General features: G+C 39.0%; 1 protein-coding gene across 1 annotated transcript in view; it reads left to right on the forward strand.

Moving 5' to 3' along the window:
* Positions 1 to 24,375, forward strand: part of LOC140476171 (serine/threonine-protein phosphatase 2A 56 kDa regulatory subunit epsilon isoform) — an 86,805-nt gene that overhangs the window by 24,309 nt on the left and 38,121 nt on the right. Inside the window, exon 2 of the mRNA XM_072568340.1 lies at positions 20,206 to 20,402. Coding sequence (XP_072424441.1) covers positions 20,206 to 20,402 — 197 coding nt within the window. The remainder of the gene's footprint in view (positions 1 to 20,205; positions 20,403 to 24,375) is intronic.

Raw genomic sequence — 24,375 nt, forward strand, 5'->3', positions numbered from 1 at the left:
AGATAAACAGCATTATTTTGACTTTTTGCCATTATTACTTCTGGTTCTAATTTCTCTTGTAGTCTTCTGCTTATTTTTTGCCCTTGTTACATTTTGGTTACCTTTGCCTGTTCACTACCCTGTACTTCTGTCGTCTTATTTTTGCTTTGTTAAACTTTCCTTCAATTACTCCCTCCCTAAACTAATTAGTATAAAATCATAGCCTAAACTTCTGTTATATGATTCACCAAGGCACTGATCCCAAGATGGTGCAAATGAAGCCCATTGCAATGGAACAGCTCAATTTTCCTCAGTCTTGATGCGAGTGCCCCATGAATCTGAACCCATTTCTTCCACACCAGTCTTTGAGCCAAGCATTTACCTCTAATCTTGTTACGTATGCCCATTTGCATCTGGTTTGGGTAGTGATCTGGAGATTACCTTTCGTGGTCTGCTTTTGACTTTGGCTCAAGGCTGCTCATCCCTTTTTCCTATCTGTATCATTGGTACCTCTGATAACTAGTTCCTTATCATCATCCTCCAAGTCCTAACCCAGAAGAGATGTCCTGAACCTTGGCACTGGGTAGGTTACACAGCCTTTGAAACACTTTCCTACAGTAAACAGTGTCAATTTCCCCTGCTATGTCCCATGAATAAATATTTTTTAAAAAGGTGTGCTATCCCCTTTTTTTTTAAAGCGCATTTTTCTACCTCCAACTTGAACAGTGGTGCTTTGGGGAAAGTGGGAATGAGATATATTGATCATATTGAGCGGCGGAGTAGGCTCAAATAGCTGAATGGCCTACTCTTCCTGTTTTCTATGTTTCACCATCATCCATGCAAAAATGCAGTTTTTTTTGTATACCACAAATGACATGAAGGTTACTTTTATTTCTGCTGAATATTCTGATCATCAGACTCCTAGATTGTGTGTCCTATTTCTGGGCAAAAGCTGCTGTGAAAGAAAAGCTTTTATAATAAAGCAAGTGCTTGCGGGCAGTCCAACCAACTACTTCCAAATATTTTCAAGACTGTTTCAACTTCTATTCCTGAAAGCCATTCTGTTCCCTTTTGTTAATTGTAACTAAGAATACCACATCTCGAAGGGAACAACAATTTATGCTGCAACAGGACAGGGTCCTGAATTGATTTGAAAGTGGACGTTGACACTGTACTATCGCTGAAATTTCACAATGGAAGATGCAAAGTAATGTTGACCAATTCACTGTATATGATTTACAATACTTAGGGATACCTCTGACCCCTCCTTGGGGTGATTTAGTATTCTGGCTGCAGACTGATTTCATGCAGATTCTTGACTGCTTTGATTTTTATTTAATTTCCTGCAAGGATAATATGTTAAACAACATCTATATTCCATGTTATAAGTCATATTGTTAACCCTTCTGTAGCGGCCAAACAAATTGATTTTTGATTAGTTATTGGAAAATCTTAGCCAGTTAACCACTTGCCACTGTCTCCGTGCTTCACTATAACTTCTATAATTTTTTGCTATATCCTTCTGATCTTTGTGAATCATGCCACAGAATATTGATTGGTTCACTAACAGTCAGAATTTTTTGAATTGATGTTTTTGCAGGTGAAACTCTACCTTTTTATAGTAGCTTTGTGTGTCGCAAGCAGTATATGGGTGACAATGTACAGAATTTCATGTGAATTCAAGGCAGGTTCAACTAACTTTTTACCTATTCATTTTTGTGTGTTTTATGAATAAGAATTACTAACATTAGACTTCTAATGTGTTCATATATGAATGTAGAGTAGAAATATTTCCAGCTTTCCTTAGTCCATTAAAGTTCAGTTTTAAATCAAAATTAGGGCTTTCACACATTGAAGAGAATGTGCTAGAAACCTAATGCACTTTAATTTGCAAAAGGGCACCTTTTTATGTTGCATGATTTGGTTAGGAAATATTTGTGGATGAACTTGAACTATTTAAGGAGAATAGTGTTTGTCGTGGACAAAACCAAATAGCAAAAGTTGCTGAGCCAGGCTCAGGAGATGAATAAGATATTATATGTGATATTGTTGAAATGTGCATGCAGACAATGTTTTCTTGCATAAATTGTTAGTTACTGACTACTGAACAGTAACTGTCATTTGAGTACTGGAGCAAATTAAATACTCCATCTGACTCTACTGTGTTGTGAAGAAATTGGGAAGATGTTGAAGACTACCTGATCTGAGATGAGAAAGCGGTTATTGTTTGTGTGATTTTTTTTTCAGCCACTCTGCTGACACAACATTGCTGAATTGTTGATGGTTGTATTACATTGTAACTCCAGGGTGTTGATATTTATCTTGTGATATTGTACCTATGGCAAAGAATGTTGCTTTGCCAATTTTATCTCCTCCTTTGAGAATAAGTTGCATTTCTCATTTTGTCACCTGACTATATTCCATTTCATTTTTACATTGAATTAAAATTGGGTCCCAAAGATATCCTGATCAAAACATAACTTTAGGTCTTAGTGTTATATCGTGTTATAGAATCATAGAGCTGTACGGCATGGGAACAGACTCTTCAGTCCAATGTGTCCATGCCGACCATATATCCTAAATTAATCTAGTCTCATTTGCCAGCCTTTGACACTCATCGCTCTAAACCCTTCTTATTCATATATTCATCCAGATGCCTTTAAAATGTTGCAATTGTACCAGGCTCTCACCACTGCCTCTGACAGCTCATTGCATATGTATACCACCCTCTGCAGTAAAAGGTTGCCCCTTAGATTCCTTCTGAATCTTTCACTCCTCACCAATGCCCCCGAGTTTTGGACTCTCCCACAGAGACCTTGTCTCTTCACCCTATCCATGTACCTCATGAGTTTGTGAACCTCTCTATAAGGTCACCCCTCAGTCTCTGATGCTCCTGGGAAAACAGCCTCAGCCTATTCAGCCTTTCCCTGTAGCACCAACCCTTCACTGACTGATAAAGGCAAGCATACCAAATGCTGCCTTCACTATCTTGTGTATCTGGGACTCCACTTTCAAGGACCTACGAACCTGCTCTCCAAGGTCTCTCTAGGACCTCCCTAGGACCTTACCATTAATTCCTGCCCTGACTTGCCTTTCCAAAATGCAGCACCACATATTGATCTACATTAAACTCCATCTGCCACTTCTCAGCTCATTGGACCATCTGATCAAGATCCTGTGTACTCTGAGGTAACCTTCATTGTCCACTACACCTCCAATTTTGGTGTAATCTGCATTTACTAATTATAGCTCCTATGTTCACATCCAAATCATTTATATAAATGATGAAAAGTCTGAAAAGCAACCCACCACTACCACCCTGGATATATTCCCAGGAATATCCTCCCTAAGTAGGGCTGTAATATAATCCCTCCCCAAAAATGCCACTCCGGCTCTTGTCTTGCCTCACTTTCTATTCTTCCTATAGCATCTATCGCAATCCCATTATCCCAACCATGCCCTGGGTTCATCTGCCTTGTTAGGCCTCTTGCACTGAAATAAATGCAGTTTAATTTATTTGTGCTTTGTTCCTGACTGTATTTGTTTCACTGGCTCCTTTTCTCAGCTGCACCAGTCTCAGACTGATCTCTTTATTCACAATCTCCCTTAGTGGTGGTGTCATCCCCGTCCCTCACCCTCACTCGTTTAAGTCCTCTCCTGCCAATTCCGGTGCAGTCTGTCGTCCTCCTATTGGTCAGTTCTGCCCTAGAAGAAATGCCAATGATCAAAAAGTATGAATCCCTCTCCCTTGCACCAGCTCCTCAGCCACACATTTATCTGCTCTATCGTCCCATTTTTACCATCACTAGTTGGTGGTACCGGGAGTAATCCAGGTATTACTACCCTTGAGGACCTAATTTTTAAGTACCTGCCTAACCTCCTCTATTCTGTCCTCAGAATCTTCTCCTTTTCTCTTGCTATGTCATTAGTTCCGATGTCTACAGTGACCTCCTGCTGGTCCCACTCCCCTTTTAAGGATATTCTGTGCCCTCTCCAAGAAGACTTTGATCCTGGCACCAGGGAGGAAATATACGATTTTGATGACTTGCTGTCAGCCATAGAAACATCTGTCTGCCTGCCGGTCTCTGACTAGAGTCTCTTATCACAATCGATTGCTTGGAACCGGACGTAACCGTCATCATAATAGAAACCTGGCTGTCAGTGCTATATTTCCCTGAGATTGCATCACCCCCTACATTTTCCAAGACAGCATACTTGTTTGAGATGGGGATAGCCACAGGGGACTCCTGCACGACCTGCCTCTTCCATCTTTCTTGGAGGTAACCCATCTACCATAGAGTCATAGAGATATACAGCATGGAAACAGACCCCTTTGGTCCAATCCGTCCATGCCGATCAGATATCCCAACCCAATTTAGTCCCTCCATACCCTTCCTATTCATATACCCACCCAAATGCCTCTTAAATGTTGCAATTGTACCAACCTCCAACACTTCCTCTGGCAGCCTATTCCACCCTATGTGTGGAAACAGTTGCCCCTTAGTTCTGTTTTATATCTTTGCCTTCTCACCCTAAACCTATGCCCTCTAGTTCTGGACTCCCTGGCCCCAGGGAAAAGACTTTGTCTATTTACCCTATCCATGCCCCTCATGATTTTGTAAACCTCTATAAGGTCATCCCTCAGCCTCTGATGCTCCAGAGAAAACAGCCCCAGCCCGTTCAGCTTCTCCCTATAGCTCAAATCCTCCAACATCCTGGCAACATCCTTTTAAATCTTTTCTGCACCCTTTCAAGTTTCACAACATCCTTCCGATAGGAAGGAGACGAGAATTGCACGCAATATTCCAACAGTGACCTAACCGATGTCCTGTACAGCCGCAACATGACCTCCCAACTCCTGTACTCAATACTCTGACCAATAAAGGAAAGCATACCAAATGCCACCTTCACTATCCTATCTACCTGTGACCCTACTTTCAAGGAGCTATGAAACTGCACTCCAAGGTCTCTTTGTTCAGCAACACTCCCTAGGACCTTATCATTAAGTGTATACATCCTGCTAAGATTTGCTTTCACAAAATGCAGCACCTTGCATTTATCTGAATTAAACTCCATCTGCCACTTCTCAGCCCATTGGCCCATCTGGTCAAGATCCTGTTGTAATCTGAGGTAATCCTCTTCGCTGTCCACTACACCTCCAATTTTGGTGTCATCTGCAAACTTACTAACTGTACCTCTTATGCTTGCATCCAAATCATTTGTCTAAATGACAAAAAGTAGAGGACCCAGCACCGATCCTTGTGGCACTCCACTGGTCACAGGCCTCCAGTCTGAAAAACAACCTTCCACCACCACCCTCCGTCTTCTACCTTTGAGTCCATTCTGTATCCAACTGGCTAGGTCTTCCTGTATTCTGTGAGATCTAACCTTGTTAACCAATCTCCCATGGGGAACCTTGTTGAATGCCTTACTGAAGTCCACATAGATCACATCTATGGCTCTCCCTGATCAATCCTCTTTATTACTTCCTCAAAAAACTCAATCAAGTTTGTGAGACGTGATTTCCCACGCACAAAGCCATGTTGACTATCCCTAATCGGTCCTTTCCTTTTCAAATACATGTGCAACCTGTCCCTCAGGATTTCCTCCAACAACCTGCCCACCACTGACGTCAGGCTCACTGGTCTGTAGTTCCCTGGCTTGTCGTTACCACCCTTCTTAAACAGTGGCACCACATTAGCCAACCTCCAGTCTTCCCGCACCTCACCTGTGACTATCGATGATACAAATATCTCAGCAAGAGGCCCAGCAATCACTTCTCTAGCTTCCCACAGAGTTCTCAGGTATGCTTGATCAGGTCCTGAGGATTTAACCACTTTTATGTGTTTCAAGACATCCAGCACTTCCTCTTCTGTAATTTGGGCATTTTGAAAGGTGTCACCATCTATTTCCCTACAGTCTATATCTTCCATATCCTTTTCCCTAGTAAATACTGATGCAAAATACTCTTTTAGTATCTCCCCCATTTTCTGTGGCTCCACACAAAGGCCACCTTGCTGATCTTTGAGGGGCCCTATTCTCTCCCTAGTTACCCTTTTGTCCTTAATATATTTGTAAAAACCCTTTGGATTCTCCTTAACTCTATCTGCCAAAGCTATCTCATGTCTCCTTTTTTCCCTCCTGATTTCCCTCTTAAGTATACTCCTACTTCCTTCATATTCCTCTAAGGATTCACTTTATCTATCCTGTCTATACCTGACATATGCTTCCTTCTTTTTCTTAATCAAGTCCTCAAGTTCTTTAGTCATCCAGGATTCCCTATACCTACCAGCCTTTCCTTTCACCCTAACCGGAATATACTTTCTCTGGGATCTCGTTATCTCATTTCTGAAGGCATCCCATTTTCCAGCTGTCCCTTTACCTGCGAACATCTGTCCCCAATCAACTTTCGAAAGTTCTTGCCAAATACTGTCAAAATTGGCCTTTCTCCAATTTAGAACTTCAACTTTTAGATCTGGTCTGTCCTTTTCCATCACTATTTTAAATCTAATCGAAGATTGTATCTGTGGTTTTTCTTCCTTCCTGCAACTGCTATCCATCCCAATCCCAGCTCCTGTAAATTTCTCATTGCCTCTAACTGCTGCTCCAACTGATCCATGCAATCAGAATTCGCAACTAAACACACTTCCTGCAAACAATATCAGTAACATGGAAGCTCTTCCTAATCTTTCACATCTGACAGGAAGAGCACATTACTCTACTCAAGGTCATCTTTGCACCTGAACAAACTGTAGACTGAGAAAATAGCCCAGTCTCACTGCTCTGAAAACAATGCTTCAGGCTAACTTAGTAACTACTTTTATATTTTAAAAATTTAATCAAGAGACAGATCTCAATAAAACTATATAATCACCCTACTCTCTATTGTGGGTTTGCAAAACATACAGTAAGGCTACAGTTTAAAACTAGCTACAGTTTAAAACTAAAAGTAAGTGTGCTATGCTCTCCACAGGTTTCCCCAAGGTCAGCTCTGAATTTCACTGTTTATTTTTCGGAAACTATCTCCGATGTCCAGAGATACTTAAAACCAAACAGCAGAGGAAGTCAGCTGTGCAGGCTCACTGGGTCAGACAGCTGTGCATGTTTCACTTCCCTTGTGGTCACTGCTTTGTTTTCCTCTCTCTCTCCTTTTTCAGGCACTGTTGTTTTGTTCCCTGTTTTGGAACTTGTGAAAAAGCAATGCAACAGCTTATAAAACAGCAATTATCGCTCCTAATATTTGAGGAAATCAACTCTAACTGAAAATATCTCAAAACTGCATGAAGTAATTTGTCCTGATTTTCCCATGCATCATCGTTTCACCAGTATTAGTCTGTGCCTGTTTGTTCTATGGTTTTGTTGTATCTAAACATCCTTTTGTTAATTTTATTTTGTTAATTATATTGTTTCCTGATATAAATTTGTGTTTTCAAAAAGGGAAAAAAGGCAGAATGTGGGTAACTATAGGCTGATTAGCCTAACTTATATTATTTGAAAAAGTTGGATTCAGTTATTAAGGAAGTAATAGCAGAATATATAATGTAATCCAGCAGAATCAGTATGGATTAATAAAAGGGAAATCATGTCTGACTAATCTTTTAGTTTTGCGAGTCTCAACCAGAGTGGATATTAGGGAACCAGTAGATGTGTTGTAATTGGACTTCCAGAAGGTATTCGACAAGGTACCTTATGAAAGGTTAAGTCATAAGAACTAACTATGTTGGAGGTAATATATAGGAATGGATAGAGAATTGATTAATTGGTAGGAATCAACGAATGGGGATTAAGGCGTTCTTTTTCAGGTTGGTGACCTGTAATCAGTGGTGTTCCATCGGTGCAGGGACTGTAGCCATTTACAGTATATATTCATGACTTGAAAGAAAATGAATAGACTGTAGCCAAATTTGCAGATGACACAAAATTAGTTGGAAGGGCAAGTTATGAGAGGAATACAGATAGTTTCCAGAGAGAAATTGATAGGTTAAGTAAGTGGCAAAAATTTGACAAATAGAGTATAATATGGGAAAATGTGAAGTTGAAAAATGTGTTGTTGGAAAAGTGCAGCAGGTCAGGCAGCATCCAAGGAGCAGGAGAATCGACGTTTTGGGCATAAGCCCTTCAGGCTTATGCCCGAAACATCGATTCTCCTGCTCCTTGGATGCTGCCTGACCTGTGCTTTTCCAGCAACACACTTTTCAGCTCTGATCTCAAGCATCTGCAGTCCTCATTTTCTCCAAAATGTGGAGTTGGTCATTTTGGAAGGGAGAACGGTATTAATAAAATGGAGAAAAATCTCAAAGCTGCAACATAAAGATGCTTGGGGGTACTTGTGCCTAAAATATAGAAAGCTTGCATAGATTGTGAAGCAAGAAATTAGGAGGCTAATGGAATGCTGGTGCTTTATTTCATGAGGGTTGGAGTAGAAGAATAGGGAAGTCTCACTGAGTTAAAGGTGTTGGTGAGACTACATCTGGAGTATTTGAGCAGTTTGTCTCCTTATTTAAGGGACGGTATTAATTCATTGGTGACAGTTCAGAGACGATTCTGAGGATGATCCCTGGTATGGATTGATTGTCTTATGAACAAAAGTTAAACAGGCTGGGACTCTATTCACTGGAGTTTAGCAGAATGAGATGTAATCTCGTTGAAACATAAGATTCTTAAGGGGTTTGATAGGGAAAATGTTAAGAGGCTGCTTCCCCTCATGGGAGAATTTAGGACCAGAGCACATTGTCTCAGAATTAAGGGGTGTCACTTTAAGATTGAAATGAGAAATTTCTTGTCTGAGGGTTGAGCCTATTCCTCCACAGCTCTCTGTGGCAAGGAGTTTGAGTCCTTATGTATATTTAAGGCTGAGAGAGTTTCTTAGATACCATGGGGTGAAAGGGAAAGGCCAGGAACATTGATGTGAGGAATGTCAGATCATTCATGCTCCTGTGAATGGCTGGGCAGGCAAAGGGGGCTGAACGACCTTCTCCTGTTCCTTTTTTTCTTAAAATCGTCTTTTGAAGCTCCTCCTCTATAGCCCCGCTTTTCCAGTCTTTGATTTCTACTCGATCACTTATAAGCATGTCAGGTTTATCAACAATTTCCTAGATTCTCTCTGGACAGGCTAATTAGTAACTTTGGTACACATCTCTGGACCAAGTAGGACTTGAACCAGGGGTCTATTAGTCCAGCAGTAGGGATGCTATCATAGTACTACTACATTCTCACCATCAGTTTCCGAATAAACACGTGAATATACAGTATCAAATATCTTCGACTATGACTTTAGCGGTTTGCATTTTCCTCACATTGATTAGGTAACACCCTAGCTGAACACTATGCAACCTGTTAAATCCCAATGAACAAGATATATTTGGGCGACCAATTAGCATAATTGCTGAATTCTGAAATATTGTATCACATCTTCCAATTACCATGCATATTTGGAAATATGTCTGACAACCTGTGAAGTTGTTTGAACCAAAACCTGCGATGTAATATACTTTGCTAAACCATATTTAGCATTTGCAGTATAGCCCTTGCATTATTGATGCATGACAAAAGGCATGTAATATTTAAAATTTATTTATTCTCTAGATTTTGGCATCTTTGGTAAAGCTATTATTTATTGCTTATCCTTGGTTTCCCTGAAAAAAAATGGTGGGCAGCCCCCTTGAATCACTGCAGTTTGTGTGGTGAATTTACTTGCAGTACTGTTTCAGGAATTTGACTCTTTTATGATAAAGGGATGCTGATGTATGTCAAATATGTGCATGTCAACATTGAGTTCAACAACTTGAGACTTACCCTTCATTTTGGGTTACGTGTTTCCCCTCTCAGTGTCTACCTTGCTTTCCTGTTTTTGCTTTCTGTCAGGGCTGACCTTTTATTCTCTTATTTACAACTATTTTGGACCAATATTTTCTCTTCTCAACAAGCATTACCACTTGCTTTGCCTTTTTGTTCTGTGATCCCTTTGATCTCTAATCTCTTGAACATTTTCATGACTTTCCTATTTGTTCTACTGGCACATTCCCTATTCCAAGAGGATTAAACCTGTTGCATTTTCATCTCCCTTCAGTTCCCAAGAAGAGCCAAATAAGACTCAAACATAACTCTGTTTCTCACTGCAGACACTTCCAGGCCTGTTGACTTTCTCTAATGTTACAGATGTTTTAGATCTGAAATATAAATAGGTAATGTTTAGCTTTTATTGTGATGTATGTCAAGATGGAATGCGAGTTACTGTTCCTGTGCATCTGACTTTGCCTTTCTCAAAGGCACAAGTTGCAGATACTGGATTTGCTGCTGAAGCAGCTTCTGGTCAGTTGATGCATTCTCAGGATGTGTAATGATCTCTGACAGTGATCGTCATCAGTTGTGCAGATCTAATGAGAATGAAAGGACAGTCAAGTATGACATTTCTGGTGAATTGACTTTGTTTGATGTGATAGCAGTCTCTTGCCATTTTACCAACTGGCTTCGGGGTATATGAATATGTATTCTCTAGCTTGTTGATCCAGTGACAGCTATACTGCGACACCTTGCTGTAGCCTACCCCCTCATAGCACTCACTGCAACCATAGCAGTAGAGGGCTTGAATGTTTAGGCTAAAGCTTATGCACTAAGTGGTAACCAAGTGAACGCTAAGCTTTTTGTATCTGATGTTCCATTATCAATTATAGAAAGTTAGAACTAAAATTAGAAACTTCAGAAGAATGCTGTACTGCATAGATATGTAACTTGTCAAGAATCGAGATTTTTATCACGTGGAAGAAAGGATTAATTTGCAAGATTTTGTCCCATTCTGTGTAGTTAAATTCTCAACTGTAAACCAGGATTTAATGTTTTGAGTCCAGTGATGATTCTTCAGAACTGATAGCAGCTAGGAAAGTTATGCTTAAGGCATTGGTCATGAGGAAAGGAATGACGGAGATGGAGCCCAGATAGAACAAGAATGCTGGTTAGGGAGACAGTGGATAATTTTTAGATTAGATTCCCTACAATTCCCTTCGGCCCAACAAGTCCACACCGACCCTCCGAAGAGTAACCCACCCAGACCCATTCCCCTACCTTATATTTACCCCTGACTAATGCACCTAACACTACAGGCAATTTAGCATGGCCAATTCACCTGACCTGCACATCTTTGGATTGTGGGAGGAAACCGGAGCACCCGGAGGAAACCCACACAGACACAGGGAGAATGTGCAAACTCCACACAGACGGTTGCCCGAGGTGGGAATTGAACCCGGGTCTCTGATGCTATGAGGCAGCAGTGCTAACCACTGAGCCACCATGCTGCCCCATTTTCCAGGGAGAAGGAAAAGCTGATAATAGGGTTCATAAGTAGATGAAAATAGGTTGGCTGTGCTGAAAGCAGCCCTTATCATGACAGTGTAGGGTGAGTAAAGTATATTGAAGAAGGTGTTCAGGTTCTAAAATTGTTGAACTGGATATAAAATCCTAAAGGCTTACAGGGTCCCCATGTGGAAAATTCTTCGAGAAACAATTTCAGAAATTGCTGGAAAAACTCTGGCAAATCTGTGGAATTAAAGCAGAATTAACGTTTCAGGTCCAGTGACCCTCCTCCAGAACTGATGTACCAAATTTTTCCTTGCTAAAATCTCTTCTGAAGAATGGTCATTGGACTCAAACAGTAAATTTGCTTTTTCTCCTCCACAGATGTTTTGTTGTTTTTTTTCCCAGTTTGTCCTGAGCCTCACTAGAGCACGGCAACAGACCCGAAGCAGAAATATTGGCTGGAAAATAGCATGCTGCAATGAAATAGCAAACTGCTGGAAGCTTGGGGTCATTTTTACCTTGATGTTTGTTCCTTAACATTAAGCAACCAAAATATTCATGTGATCATGAAAAAACACTCGGGAGTGCTGGAAATTAGTCTTGGTCTTGTGGGTGGATTTGTCGTTGGAAAATTCAAACTCCTCATCTGTTTCTACATTTTCATTGATATTCATTATATAAAATCATGTGAACGTTGTGTAAAACATAACCGCTGTAAAGTTTTTTTTTAGTGTACAGAAACTAATGCTGGTTCAGTAATACAAGAATTTTTAAAAAAATAACCTTGAGGCAGACTTTGAATTATCAGACGTGCTTTAGTCAATTTAAACATTACAAGCTTGTTGCAAGCATTCAGTATCATTATGTAATTACCTGTGTTGGCCTTGTGTCTTTAGTCTATTAAAGCATTAAAGATGTATGGAAGTGTTCAGTCTCTATACTTGCAATTTGTCTGAATGACCAAACAAAAAGTTGAAGAGGGCATCTTGTGAAGGAAGATTTGACAAGCTAGGCTTAGATCTGCTGAATTTTAGAAGAGCAAGAAGCAACTCACTTTAAACCTACAAGATCCTAAGGGGCTATGACAAGGTAAATGCAGAAGGGATGTTTCCTCTTACTGGAGAATCTAGAGCTAGGGATTACTGTTTAAAAATCAGGGGTCTCCCATTTAAAACAGATTGACCAACTTTTTTATTCATCCCTGACACTCGTGAAACTTTGGAACTCTGTTCCCGAAAAGGTCGTGGCACCACAGCCTATGAATGTTTTTAAGGCAGTGAGTGATTCTTATTGAGCAAGGGGTAATAGGTTCATGGGTAACTTGGGAATATGGATTAGAGATTACAATAAGATCAGCCATGATATAGAATGGAGCAGTTTCAAGGGGCTTAACGGCCTTGTTGGTCTGTCCACAACAAGCTCTTTTACTGTTCAGCATAAAGTTTTGTTGCAAATTCACCAGGTTGGCATCTCATTGAGATATTCACATAGCATACTCTGCTAAACCATTCAATGAATCTGTGTTGATCACCTGGCTAGATAGTAATGGTAGAGTTTGGGATATGTCAGACCATGATATTATGGATTCTGTTGCTGCACTCAGCTTCTCATTAATGCCCAGTTTACACAAGCTGTTCCATTGCCAATAATAGTAGTACCACATTGCATAATGGAGTATAATAAAGCTAAGAACTGCAGATGGTGGAAATCTGAAACAAAAACAAATCGCTGGAAAATCCTGGCAAGTCTGGCAGCATCTGTGCAAAGAAAGCAGAGTTAATGTTTTGAGTCCAGTGACTCTTCAGAACATAATTGTCAGCCATGATTGTATGTGGAGCAGACTTGATGGGCCAAGTGGACTAATTTTTTTCCTCCTATGTCTTGTGGTTTTATAATTGAGTCAGTTCTAAATGTGAAGGAGGGATTTTGTTTCCACAAATGGCTTGTGCAGTGTTCACTCTGACCAGAACTATCCTGGAAAGATTTGCTTGACTGGTGAGGACCATGTGAAGTAGAAATTTGTATCAATTGTTTTTTTTTTCAAAATTTTTTTCCAAGTCAAGGCTTATATATTTCCAAGTTTGATGCAGCAATGTAATGCTCTATTTTGAGTTCTTGTAATTTAGCAATTTTTGGTGCTATTAAATATGCTTCACTTGATCAGATGCTGTGTACCTGATGGAAGGCTGTTTGCCTTCTAGAAGGCAATCTGTTAAGAATCTGTTCCAACCACAGCATCCACCCTTTCACAAACTATTACAGTTTATGCTTCCACTATCCTATCTGGAAGTACATTGCAATTTTTTTCTTAATTTGTTGTTTTGATGTAGGTGATCTATCTAAAATCAATGTTACTTGTCTGTCTCATGTTGTCCTGAGAACACCTTAGTCATCCACATTATCTAGAGTTGGAGTCACTTATAGGCCATATTGGATAGGGGTGATGGTCAGTGCAGAAGTTAAGCCAAATTATAGTTGCACTGCTAGTATGTACTAAAGTAAAAATGTAATTAGAATCTAGATTAGAGTGGTGCTGGAAAAGCACCACTCCTTCATTCCTGATGAAGGGCTTTTGCCCAAAACGTTGACTTTCCTGCTCCTTGGATGCTGCCTGACCTGCTGTGCTTTTCCAGCACCACTCTAATCTCGGCTCTGATCTCCAGCATCTGCAGTCCTCACTTTTGCCTAAAAATGTAATTCGTTAACTCATTGCCATTTTCATCTAGTACAAAGTAGGATTACAACAAAAGTGAAAGGTTCAGCTAGATGGTTAGATTGTCATAGGTTAGCAATACAGATATTGAATGAAATGCTGCACATTTGCAATATCTTGTGTTTTAGTTTTCATCGTTGCAGGAATTTGTACTTTTGTTTTCTGGTTTGACATCCTGTTTGTTTTGGGTAATTGCAAAATTGCCTCATTCTGCTTGGTGCTGGTGTGGAGTCTGAGATTGGAGCAGAGAACATTAAAAACGCAGAAGAAATCACATGGGTAGTTTGGGTTGGCACTTTCCATTTGCTGTTTTATAAAACCCTGAATCAAATTTGAGTGAAACTGAATGGGATGATGACTGTCAACAATTGAATGTAAAATTACGTGGCTTGATTCTGCTTATTACTGAACAAGTTCTTTAGTTTTTGAGTGAATAAAGAAATGCTTATCCTATTTTAATCACAATTTGATTATGACTTTTCATTTCATCTTCCTATAAGTTTAAATAACCTATTTTTTCAAATCCATTAACCAAACAAACAAGGTGGAAGCTTGCACAATTAATCTTCAAACATTTTCTTCCTACCAGCTGCTGTTCCGAAGTAAACCATTCAATTATAAAATGAGTCCCTTAAGTGGCTCATGGTAATTTACTGTGGTAATGACAGGTTGTGATCAGACATGTCCACAGTTAGCGATATTCTAGTACATTCCTGTGCTGGTACATCAATCACTTGCACTTTCACTGTGCAGAAAAAATCCATTGTATAATCACTTTTAGAAGTGCTTAATTTTTTACCTTCTGCTTTTGCTGGCAAGTTACTTTTATTTTGAAGAGGATATGATTTTAAGTATGGAAAATGTCAAAATGCATTGATTTCTCTAAGTTGTGAGAAGTACAGTGTAATAGTCATGGGCAGATTCATTGGAGTTTGTCAGAATGTTTGTTGGCTCTGCTATATTATTTTGGTAGGTCTCTGTGTATTCTTATGTAAATTTGAGAATTTAAATACATGAACCATTTCAAACATATGCAGCTTTAAACAGGTTTCTGATTCTACAGCCTGAAATAAAACATTTGAAGTGGATTTGATTTCTGATAAAATTTTGGGTTTCTTTCAGTTAAATCACTTGTTTGGTTAGCCTCCATCCAATCTACAGAGTAGAAAGATGTGTTAACTGGACATAATTACCTCTGAGAAAAGTCTCTTGTAGATAAACTAAGCAGCTGTAGTTGTAAGCTGTGAATGAGTCGTCATATGCAATGAAGTATGGCTGTACTGTGCTCAGTAATTACTTGTTTGGCAGCTGTTTCTTCAACTTTTTTCTACATTGAAATCAGTAAAACTGAGTTTATTGATAAACTCAATGTTTAATTTTTATCTTCCATTCAGAGCAGAACTAATTATGATTTAATGTTCAAATTACATATCAGAATTTTTGCGTAACTATGCATAATTTGAATGTCAATGGCACAGTTGAATATAGAAATTGAGTTACACTCATATTTCTGAAGAAATTTTAACCTTGCTTCAATTTCCTTCCCAGTTTGTTTTCTTCCTCTGCAATCCACATCTGTTTACGATACAGTACCTTCAACTATGATTCTTGACTGTTTTGTCATGGCAGGCCATTTAATTAGAGTCTAGTTTTTTCAGTTGTCACCTACCATTTATACATTTGCACTTCAATAGAAGTGAACCAGCTTTTCTCTTCACTCTCTAGTTTAGAAATTCAGTGGCTAGTTAGCAGAGTACTACTGTCAAATTAAATGCCAGAAGGTTTGAGGGGCTGAATGAGCTCTTCCATATTCACATGTAAGGCTGGAGTTAATTCGCAATATAGAACCTAGATCAAACTTGGGTTGTTAAGATGATGCAGAAATTTAATGATCACCGAGCAGTTTGTTTCTTTATGGAGCAATGTTTTTATTTGAGGAATTTTCTCTTTTTTTTTGTACTCTAGCATTCTTGGCCAGCAACTCTTCAGCACTGATGTGTGGGAAAAGTAGGCAAATTAGTATCTCACAATACCATAAGGTAGAGTAGCAGAAATACGCCATTCAGCCCATCAGGTTGGTCTGCCATTCAATCATAGCTGATACGTTTCTCAACGCCATTCTTCTGTCTTCTGCCTTCTCCCTGTAACCCTTTCTAAGCAAGAATCGATTTATCTCCGTTTTATCTCCGCTGAAGAAATTCCTCCTCAATGCAGTTCTAATGGGTCATCCCTTCACCCTGGGTCCTACTGTCGTCTTCTAGTAAAAGTATATTTTCTCCATGTCCACTCCACCCAGATCTCTCCGTATTCTCAGCTTCAATGAGATCCATTTCCCCCCCATCATCTTTTTAAACTGAGTACAGACCAGATTCTTCAACCTCTCATCATATAAGCCCTTCATCCCAGGATTATTCTTGGAAATTTCCTGTGAGCTGCCTCTGAGTCTAGAACAATCCTCCCTTAGACTGGGGCCCAGTACTGCTCACAATATTCCAAATACAGTCTGACCCAAACCTTCTGCAGCCTCAGCCGTACATCTCTGCTCTTATTTTCTAGCTGTCTTGAAATGCATGCACATTGCCTCTGCCTTCCTCAGCACCAACTGAACCTGCATGTTAGCTGTAAGAAAGTTCTGAACTAGGACTCCCAAGTCCCTTTGCACTTGAGATTTATGAAATCTTTCCCCATTTAGAAAATAGTCTACACATCATCTTGCCAAAATGTATAATCTCTCACTTTGCCACACTTGTATGACATCTGCCAGTTCTTTACCCACTCATCCAGCATGCCTAAGGCCTTCTGCAGCGCCTCCTCCTCCTCAACGTTACCTGTCCCTCCTCCTATCTTAGTGTCTCCTACGAACTTAGCAACAGTGCCCTCAGTTCCGTCATCCAGATCGTTAATGTGTAACGTAAATAGCTGTGGTCTCAACACTGATCCCAGTGGAACTCCACTGGTCATTAGGTGCAATCCTGAAAAAAGATCCCTTTTATCTCTGGCTGTCTGCAAGAAGCCCAGTCCTCTGTCCATTCCAGTTCCTTGCCCCTAATGCTGTGCGCTCTTATTTTAGAAGCCTCTCATGCAGCACCTTGTCAAAGACCTTCTAGGAATCCAAATAGATCATGACCAATAGCTGTCCTTTGTCTAACTTGCTCATTACCTCAAAAAATTCAAACAGATTTGTCAGGCATGACTTCCTCTTGACAGAGCTGAGCTGACTCTGCCATATTTTATTATGCACTTTCAGAACCGTTCTGAAGGAAAGTCACTGGACCTGAAATATAAACTGTTTTCTCTCCATAAATGCTGCCAAACCTGAGTTTTTCCAGCAATTTGATTTTTGTTTTTAAATCCCATTGCTCTCCCACAACAACTGATCGCTTTTACTAATATGCCAAATTTTATTTCTTGTGTGAAGGAATGACTTCAAATTCCCTTCCATGATAAATTCTGTCTGCTGTAATTTTTTCAGCTTGCTATTTGTCTTGCCAAATGATATTTCTTCAATGATAGCAGGGAAGTGTAAAAGTCCTGATTTATGTTTTGCCAATGTTTTGGCTGAAATCCATGAACTCTGTCAAGATCAGTGATTACATTGTGAATATTCTCTAATACTGTAGCTTAGCCATTTTTATTCCAGCCCCCTCTTTTATATAATGAACGTAAAACCATATATAATCCTCATTAATGCTCACAGATTAAGTAACTAGTTATTAACTTTGACTAACAAGGGAAGGTTGGGTGTTTTACCTCAGCTGTTTAAAAAAGCTTTTAGTGTTCTTTGTATGATAACAACAGGCACTCACTGATTTTAGAACAACATGGGATTAAGTTGTAGTTTTCATTGCATGTAATTAAAGGTTCAGAAATGTTACTGAAGTTTGTGTACAATACATATCATTTAATTGTAAACATTTGTTGCTATTGGTTGCATCTTATAGGATGTATGGTGAAAAGAATGGTTTGCAATAATGATTATGTACCCAGTCTAAGGGAGGATGTTCTAGACTCTGAGGCAGCTCACAGGAAGTTTCCAAGAATAATCCTGGGATGAAGGGCTTATATGATGAGCAGTTGAAGAATCTGGGTCTGTACTCCGAGTTTAAAAAGATGATGGGGGGTGGGGGAAATGGATCTGATTGTTGGTCAAGTGCACAGTGGGGTAATCTTTCAAGCAGCAGATAATTGTGGAGACTTGTGTTAGATAGCAGTGCAATTTGTGTAGAATTTTATATTTCACTGCTTTTCTGTTTTGCTATATGTTTGGAATAATGAGTATCAATGTTTAATAATTCACAGATATAGTAAATTTGGGCTCTGCTACCCAAATCCTCTTGTTTAGCGGTGATAATCTCACTTTCAAAATGTCTGCATTTATGGTTTAGAGCTTTGACTGGAATGGTGCTACATGGCAAGAAATGCCACTTGCAATTTCATTTCATTACAACACCCATCATATTAATGTAGGCATCCAAGGTCAATGCATAAAATGGGTAATAAGTCTTACTAGATTTATTGCAATATGCTAAGTTAGCATCTATTTGAAGCCCTCCACAATATTGGATTGCTGTGAAATACGCCAGTACTGAAAAACCTGCATGTGACCTTCGAGAAACTATTGAAGGCTGCAATCAACAACTTCAATTTTGTATACAGAGCTGGCAGGAGCAAGAGTACTCCTGACCCTATGTCAAAACCACTAGGACTTGTTATATCCAGGCTGAATTTGGTTTTAAAATAATTGGAAGGGTCAACAAATAATTTTAACTAATATATTAGTATTTCATAAGTATCGTTAAGCATTGTAAGGCTTACTATTTAAAACCAAGTGTAGCATAAGGTACTACAATGTTTGAGCATTACAGTTGTGAAATAAGCCCACTTGTCACTCCTTGTCCACTTCTCAATTCACTGGGGTAGCAGCCCAGAGAGCTGCTACATTGTGGCCCAGGTGGAATTCTTCAATGCTATCAACCGAGAACATGAGCAGGTAGTAGCCTGGGTGCTGCCTGCCCTGGGAAATCAAAAGTAAGTATGTTTAGCTCTAGACATTGGTAAATGTATGATCCACAGATGCTAATATGACTTGGAGAGAGAAAATTTTAAGTTGATTAGTGGGGAATTTTCTCCAGTTCCGGTTGTGTAGTGAATTAAAAAAAACTTGTGTGCTATGGTATTTCATTGAAATCAAAGTATTGAAGCTGAATGAAATAATATAGAAGGTAAAGAAATCAAAATACAAGAATTGTTCTGGTCAGTGGCAGAGGCCATATTGGGTTGCTTGTCATTTTCTTTTAGATTCAAAACAACTTGGATTTGACAACACCTAACTTAAGAGGCATTGCTAATCATCATTTTATGTTGTCATGTTTGCCCTCTTATGGATGAACTTTGAAATAACATCTGTATACATTTTGTTTTAGAGTTCCATTTAGAGAGTCAGAGTCATAGAGATGTACAGCATGGAAACTGACCCTTCGGTCCAACCTGTCCATGCCGACCAGATATCCCAACCCAATCTAGTCCCACCTGCCAGCACTTGGCCCATATCCCTCCAAACCCTTCCTATTCATATACCCATCCAAATGCCTCTTAAATGTTGTAATTGTGCCAGCCTCCACCACTTCCACCCACACCACCCTCTGTGTGGAAAAAGTTGCTCCCTAGGTCTCCTTTATATCTTTCCCCCCTCACCCTAAACCTATGCCCTCTAGTTCTGGACTCCGTGACCCCAGGGAAAAGACTTTGCCTATTGTATGGCGGAGGATAAAGCAGTTAATAGAATATCACACGGAACTGGTTTTTAGGAAACATTACTTTAGAATGTTACTTGTAGTCCCACTGTTAAATGTTTTGAGTAAAGCTTGTGAATTTTAACATAGAATTTAAGCCCACCTTTTGGTGGGGAAGGGAGACTGAAGAGAGCATATTAATTTTGAACAGTGGAAGTAAGCTGGATGTTCATAGACTTATTTTTTTTGCTCTGTAGGTACAAGGTTCAGATACTCAGTATTTGACTGAACTAACTGGTATACCACCCTAGAATTATCTTACTGAATTTCTTTTCTGATTTGTTTGATTAGGATGCTAACATGCTTGCACTAATAAAAATTGTTTTGAAATTCAAATTGTTCAAAAATGAAGATATTAGTGCGCTCAACTGGGCAAATTGCTAATAACCACTCATTCTAAATTTAGTTTGTTTCTCACCCCTCTTCCAGACGTTTCCACGACTGAAAAGGCACTGCTCTTCCAGAAGAAATTGCATCAGTGCTGCGTTGTATTTGACTTCATGGATTCATTATCAGATCTTAAAATGAAGGAGTACAAGCGCTCTACCCTTAGTGAACTGGTGGACTATGTTGCAGTAGGTCGAGGAATCTTGACAGAACAGACATACCCTGAAGTAGTTAAAATGGTAAATGCTTGCCCTACAAACCCTCATGACCTATCTGTTTTCTTTTGAGTTTAACCTCTCCTGCATCTTGTCCTCTCTTTTCCTTACCATTATTGGCATGACACCCGCCATAAAGGACCTACTCTGAAATACCCTTCCTGATCTATCTGATGCTTCTCCTTCCTTGGAGGTCATCCTTATAAGATTTCTTTAACCAAGTTTTTGGTTAGCCCTCCAGATCTTACCTTTTACCTTGGTATACTCTTTACCTTTATTACCTGGGATGAGCAATGGGATGTTTTTCTACATAGTTTCTTAAAGTTGAGAGTTTTAAATTGTCTAACTGGTTTTTGGCTCTCCATTTGCTACAATACATCTACAACTGTCAAATCAATTCAATTTCTCCATTACTTCCGTGTTTGATACCTTCAACTCCAGTAAAACCCTTAAATTCATCTTCTACCCACTGTTTTGGCTCCCTTAAATCTAAGGAGCACAAACTTGAATGTATGTGGTGCACAAGAGGTTTACTAATTTGCTACCTTTAGCGAGATGACGTTCCCGCCCCCAGCATCTTCTTAGAGTAATGGAGCACTGAAGAAGCCATTCAGCCTGCTGAGTCTGCACTGCTTTTTGAAGAAATCTAGTTAATCCCACTGCTCCCCCTGGCCACCCCTCACTGCCCTCCCGCCTCCCCCCCCAAAAAAAATCTTGCAACTGGATTTCTCTATCAAGGATTTATAAAGTAATTTACATAAATATCAGAACATAACTTTATTTTTGTAAATAAACGTTTTTCATTCTATCTGATGTACATTTATATCAAAGTTATTTACAAAGATCTTGGCAAAACATCAAATCAAAAATTTCAACCTGTTCCCCATTGCACTGTTTTTCAGACTGAATTCCAGAGAAATAACTCTCCTTTCTCAGCTTTTTAAATCATTGGTTAATTGACACTTACCAGTTTCTTTCCCTTGAACTGTTAAGACCATTTTCTTACTACAGTAAATCCTCAGTATCAGTGAAATCATGAATTAGCCTATCCATGCCAATAAGTTGTTAATAACAAAAGTCAATACCTGTGGGGAAAAAAAAATCCACATTTGGAATATTTTTAACCATTTTAACCTACCTTTAATGAACTTTGTACTTGCGAGTTTCATCATTCATAAGGGGGGAATGGATTTCTTTCTATATTTGACTGTATTTCTTTGAGTCTGCTGCCATGAACCCTTCTCAACTGATGTCCAAAGCCTTTTTCTTGCAGCAATTTGAAGAGTTCTGTCCAAATTCTCATAGCTCTGCAGATTATAAACCATTTCTGCTGAGGTGAATGGTGCCCTTAAGCTGATTTGATTTCACCCCTGAATTCTGAACTAAAACTTTGAACCTTCTGTTCTGAAGTTGAAACTAAATTAATTGCCTTAATGTGTTTAATACTGCACCATTTGTCACCCCAACAATATTTTATCCATTTAATGCTGCAAGTGTTCTCTCAGGTATTATACTACTGTCACATGCTTTCTTGGAACTGATATATTTAGATCACGTCTCCAAATTTATTTAATTAAACTTTATCAAAAATAACCTTCTAAAAATAATAATGCATTAGACAGCTTTCATCATACACCTCATAGATAGGGGATATGGATAGATTGATTGTTAAAATAAATTGAGGAAAGTAAGTGACCATTGACTGATAGGGTATTGAAAACCTATCATTGGTCCTTCATTTTTCATCCTTAAGTTGTTTGTTAGTGACAGTAAAATTTTTGCCCAGTTCCACTAGTGCAATGGCACCCAACTCTACCTTGTAACTGTATTCTTGACTCCACTTCTTAGTGTTGTCAGCTTGCTTATCTGATGGTCCTGTACGAGCTGCAATTTTCTACAACTAAACTTTGGCAGGAGCTGATCTTGAGCTCCACCTTCTGTCAGAAGCTCTTGTTCCACTGCAAAGACTTCATCTCCATAAGGTCACTTATCTCCATTCCAGTTCAACATACCTGCTTCTGGAACTCTAAACTGTGCTTTTGTTACAGACAGACTCAGTTATTTAATTGCTCTTTTAGGTGGGACTCATGCGACTGCCTTTTATAAATGGACTCATTACTCTGCTCTCATTATCCTGAAATGGACTGAGTTTCCTGACCTATCACTCTGGCATAAACTGACATACACAAATGTCTCAATTTTAACTATAATTCTCTTGTTCAAAATCCTGCATGACTATATCCCCCTTCTATTCTTTTCTCCCTCAATACTGCTGATTTTTCCATGAAATTGAAACTCTTCCTGTTCTTCTTTATTACCAACTCCAACTCAAGGACTTTGTCACACCACTGATGCCCATACCTGCAATTATATAAGCCGTTGTCACTGGATAACTCTTTGCACTCACCTTTTTCCCCCTCTTGTAAGACCTTCTTTTGGTTAAGCTTTTAGTATCTTGCCCCAATGTTTCCTTTGGCTCAGTGACAAATTTTGACAGGTTTAACTGCCTGTAAAATACTTTCATATGTTTTCCAACGTTGAAAAAACAAATAAGTTTAAGTTTTTAGTCAATTGCCACTTTGCTGTATTGTATAACATGTTGCTGAGGGGATAGAGTGCTTAATTTTTTTTTACTTATCCTGAAAGTGCTTTGACATGACTGCACGAATGCCTGCAACTCCCGTAACCTGTCCTAAGTGGTGGTTCTCCGGGAATACACCCAAACAGTAACTGTTGGGAATCCACTTCCATGGCGGGCATTTCAGTTGATCTCCTGGTCTTCATATATACATTTTTCAATGGAGTCAATTGAATGTCAATAGGAATAAGAATTTTGATTCTTCTTTACTCTGTCTAATCCAGACGTTTGAACCAAATTAGTTAATTGAATGTAGATAGGGATTTGAACCAATTTGGTCATGGTCCATTTATGTTGGTACCACACTAGTGGTGCTTTTACGTAGACAGTGGTTAAGAATTTTTGAAATTTTTTTTGGAATGCTTTTTAATTCCTGTTTGAGGTCATTCTCTGGTTTAGAAATGCAAAGTTCTTTTTTGAGTTGTCAGTCTGAGCAACAGTTTTTTTTAACTACTTAAACTGCATAAATTTACTTTTTAGTAAGTAAAAAGTAGCAGTGAACTAGAAGATTGTAACTATTTGAAGTACATGTATACCTTTAAAGATCAAAAACCTCAGGTACAGAATTCTAGAGCATTGATACATTTGCTTTGTTTATTTACATTAGGAGTCGCAGCCCACCCACTACTTGTCTGGCTAAATATTTACATGGTTTGATCTACACAGTGAGAAAACAAATCAAATGACAAATGTTTGCTGCTATTGCTTTATATGTTAATTCAAATTGTAGTGAACACATTATGTTTTTTAAATTGCTCAACACACATTTCTGGAGAAGGTAATTTTAAATTTGCAGTAATAGATTGAAGTCTTTTGGAGTGGATCTTTAACTGTGTTCTAAAAGCTAATTTTTTATTTTATATGAAACTGTTTGATTGTCTTCAAAATTCTAGCTAGTGTATAATGCTGGTGTGTACAAAGCTAAGGAGATAACCTCTGGAATGCATTAGAAGTGAAGTAGTGAACTCAGTCGTGGTTATAGAGCACCAAAACAGACCCTTGGTCCAACTTGTCAATGTCGCCCAGAGATTGTAAATTAATCTAGTCCCATTTACCAGTATTCCTTTAGTGTTGGTGTAGCTTTCACTTAAATAAGCAGTCTAAAAGTTGTCTTCTGTGTCACATATTTTGATCAACACCATTGTGCATTTCCAATCCTGTTATACTAGTTTTTCACTATTTGTATCCCAAGACCAAGTGAGCTGCACTGTTTCACTTGAGTATTATTTCCACATGCAGTGGTGAATGTTGTTCGATGGTTACAATATTTGAAAATTATTTATACTTAATTTTCGCATCACCAGCAGGACCAACACTAAAAGCCATTCCTAACTGCATTTGAGAAGATGGTGGTAAAAC

The sequence above is a fragment of the Chiloscyllium punctatum genome, chromosome 4, assembly GCF_047496795.1.
Source record: "Chiloscyllium punctatum isolate Juve2018m chromosome 4, sChiPun1.3, whole genome shotgun sequence".
NCBI classification, from domain to species: Eukaryota; Metazoa; Chordata; class Chondrichthyes; order Orectolobiformes; family Hemiscylliidae; genus Chiloscyllium; species Chiloscyllium punctatum.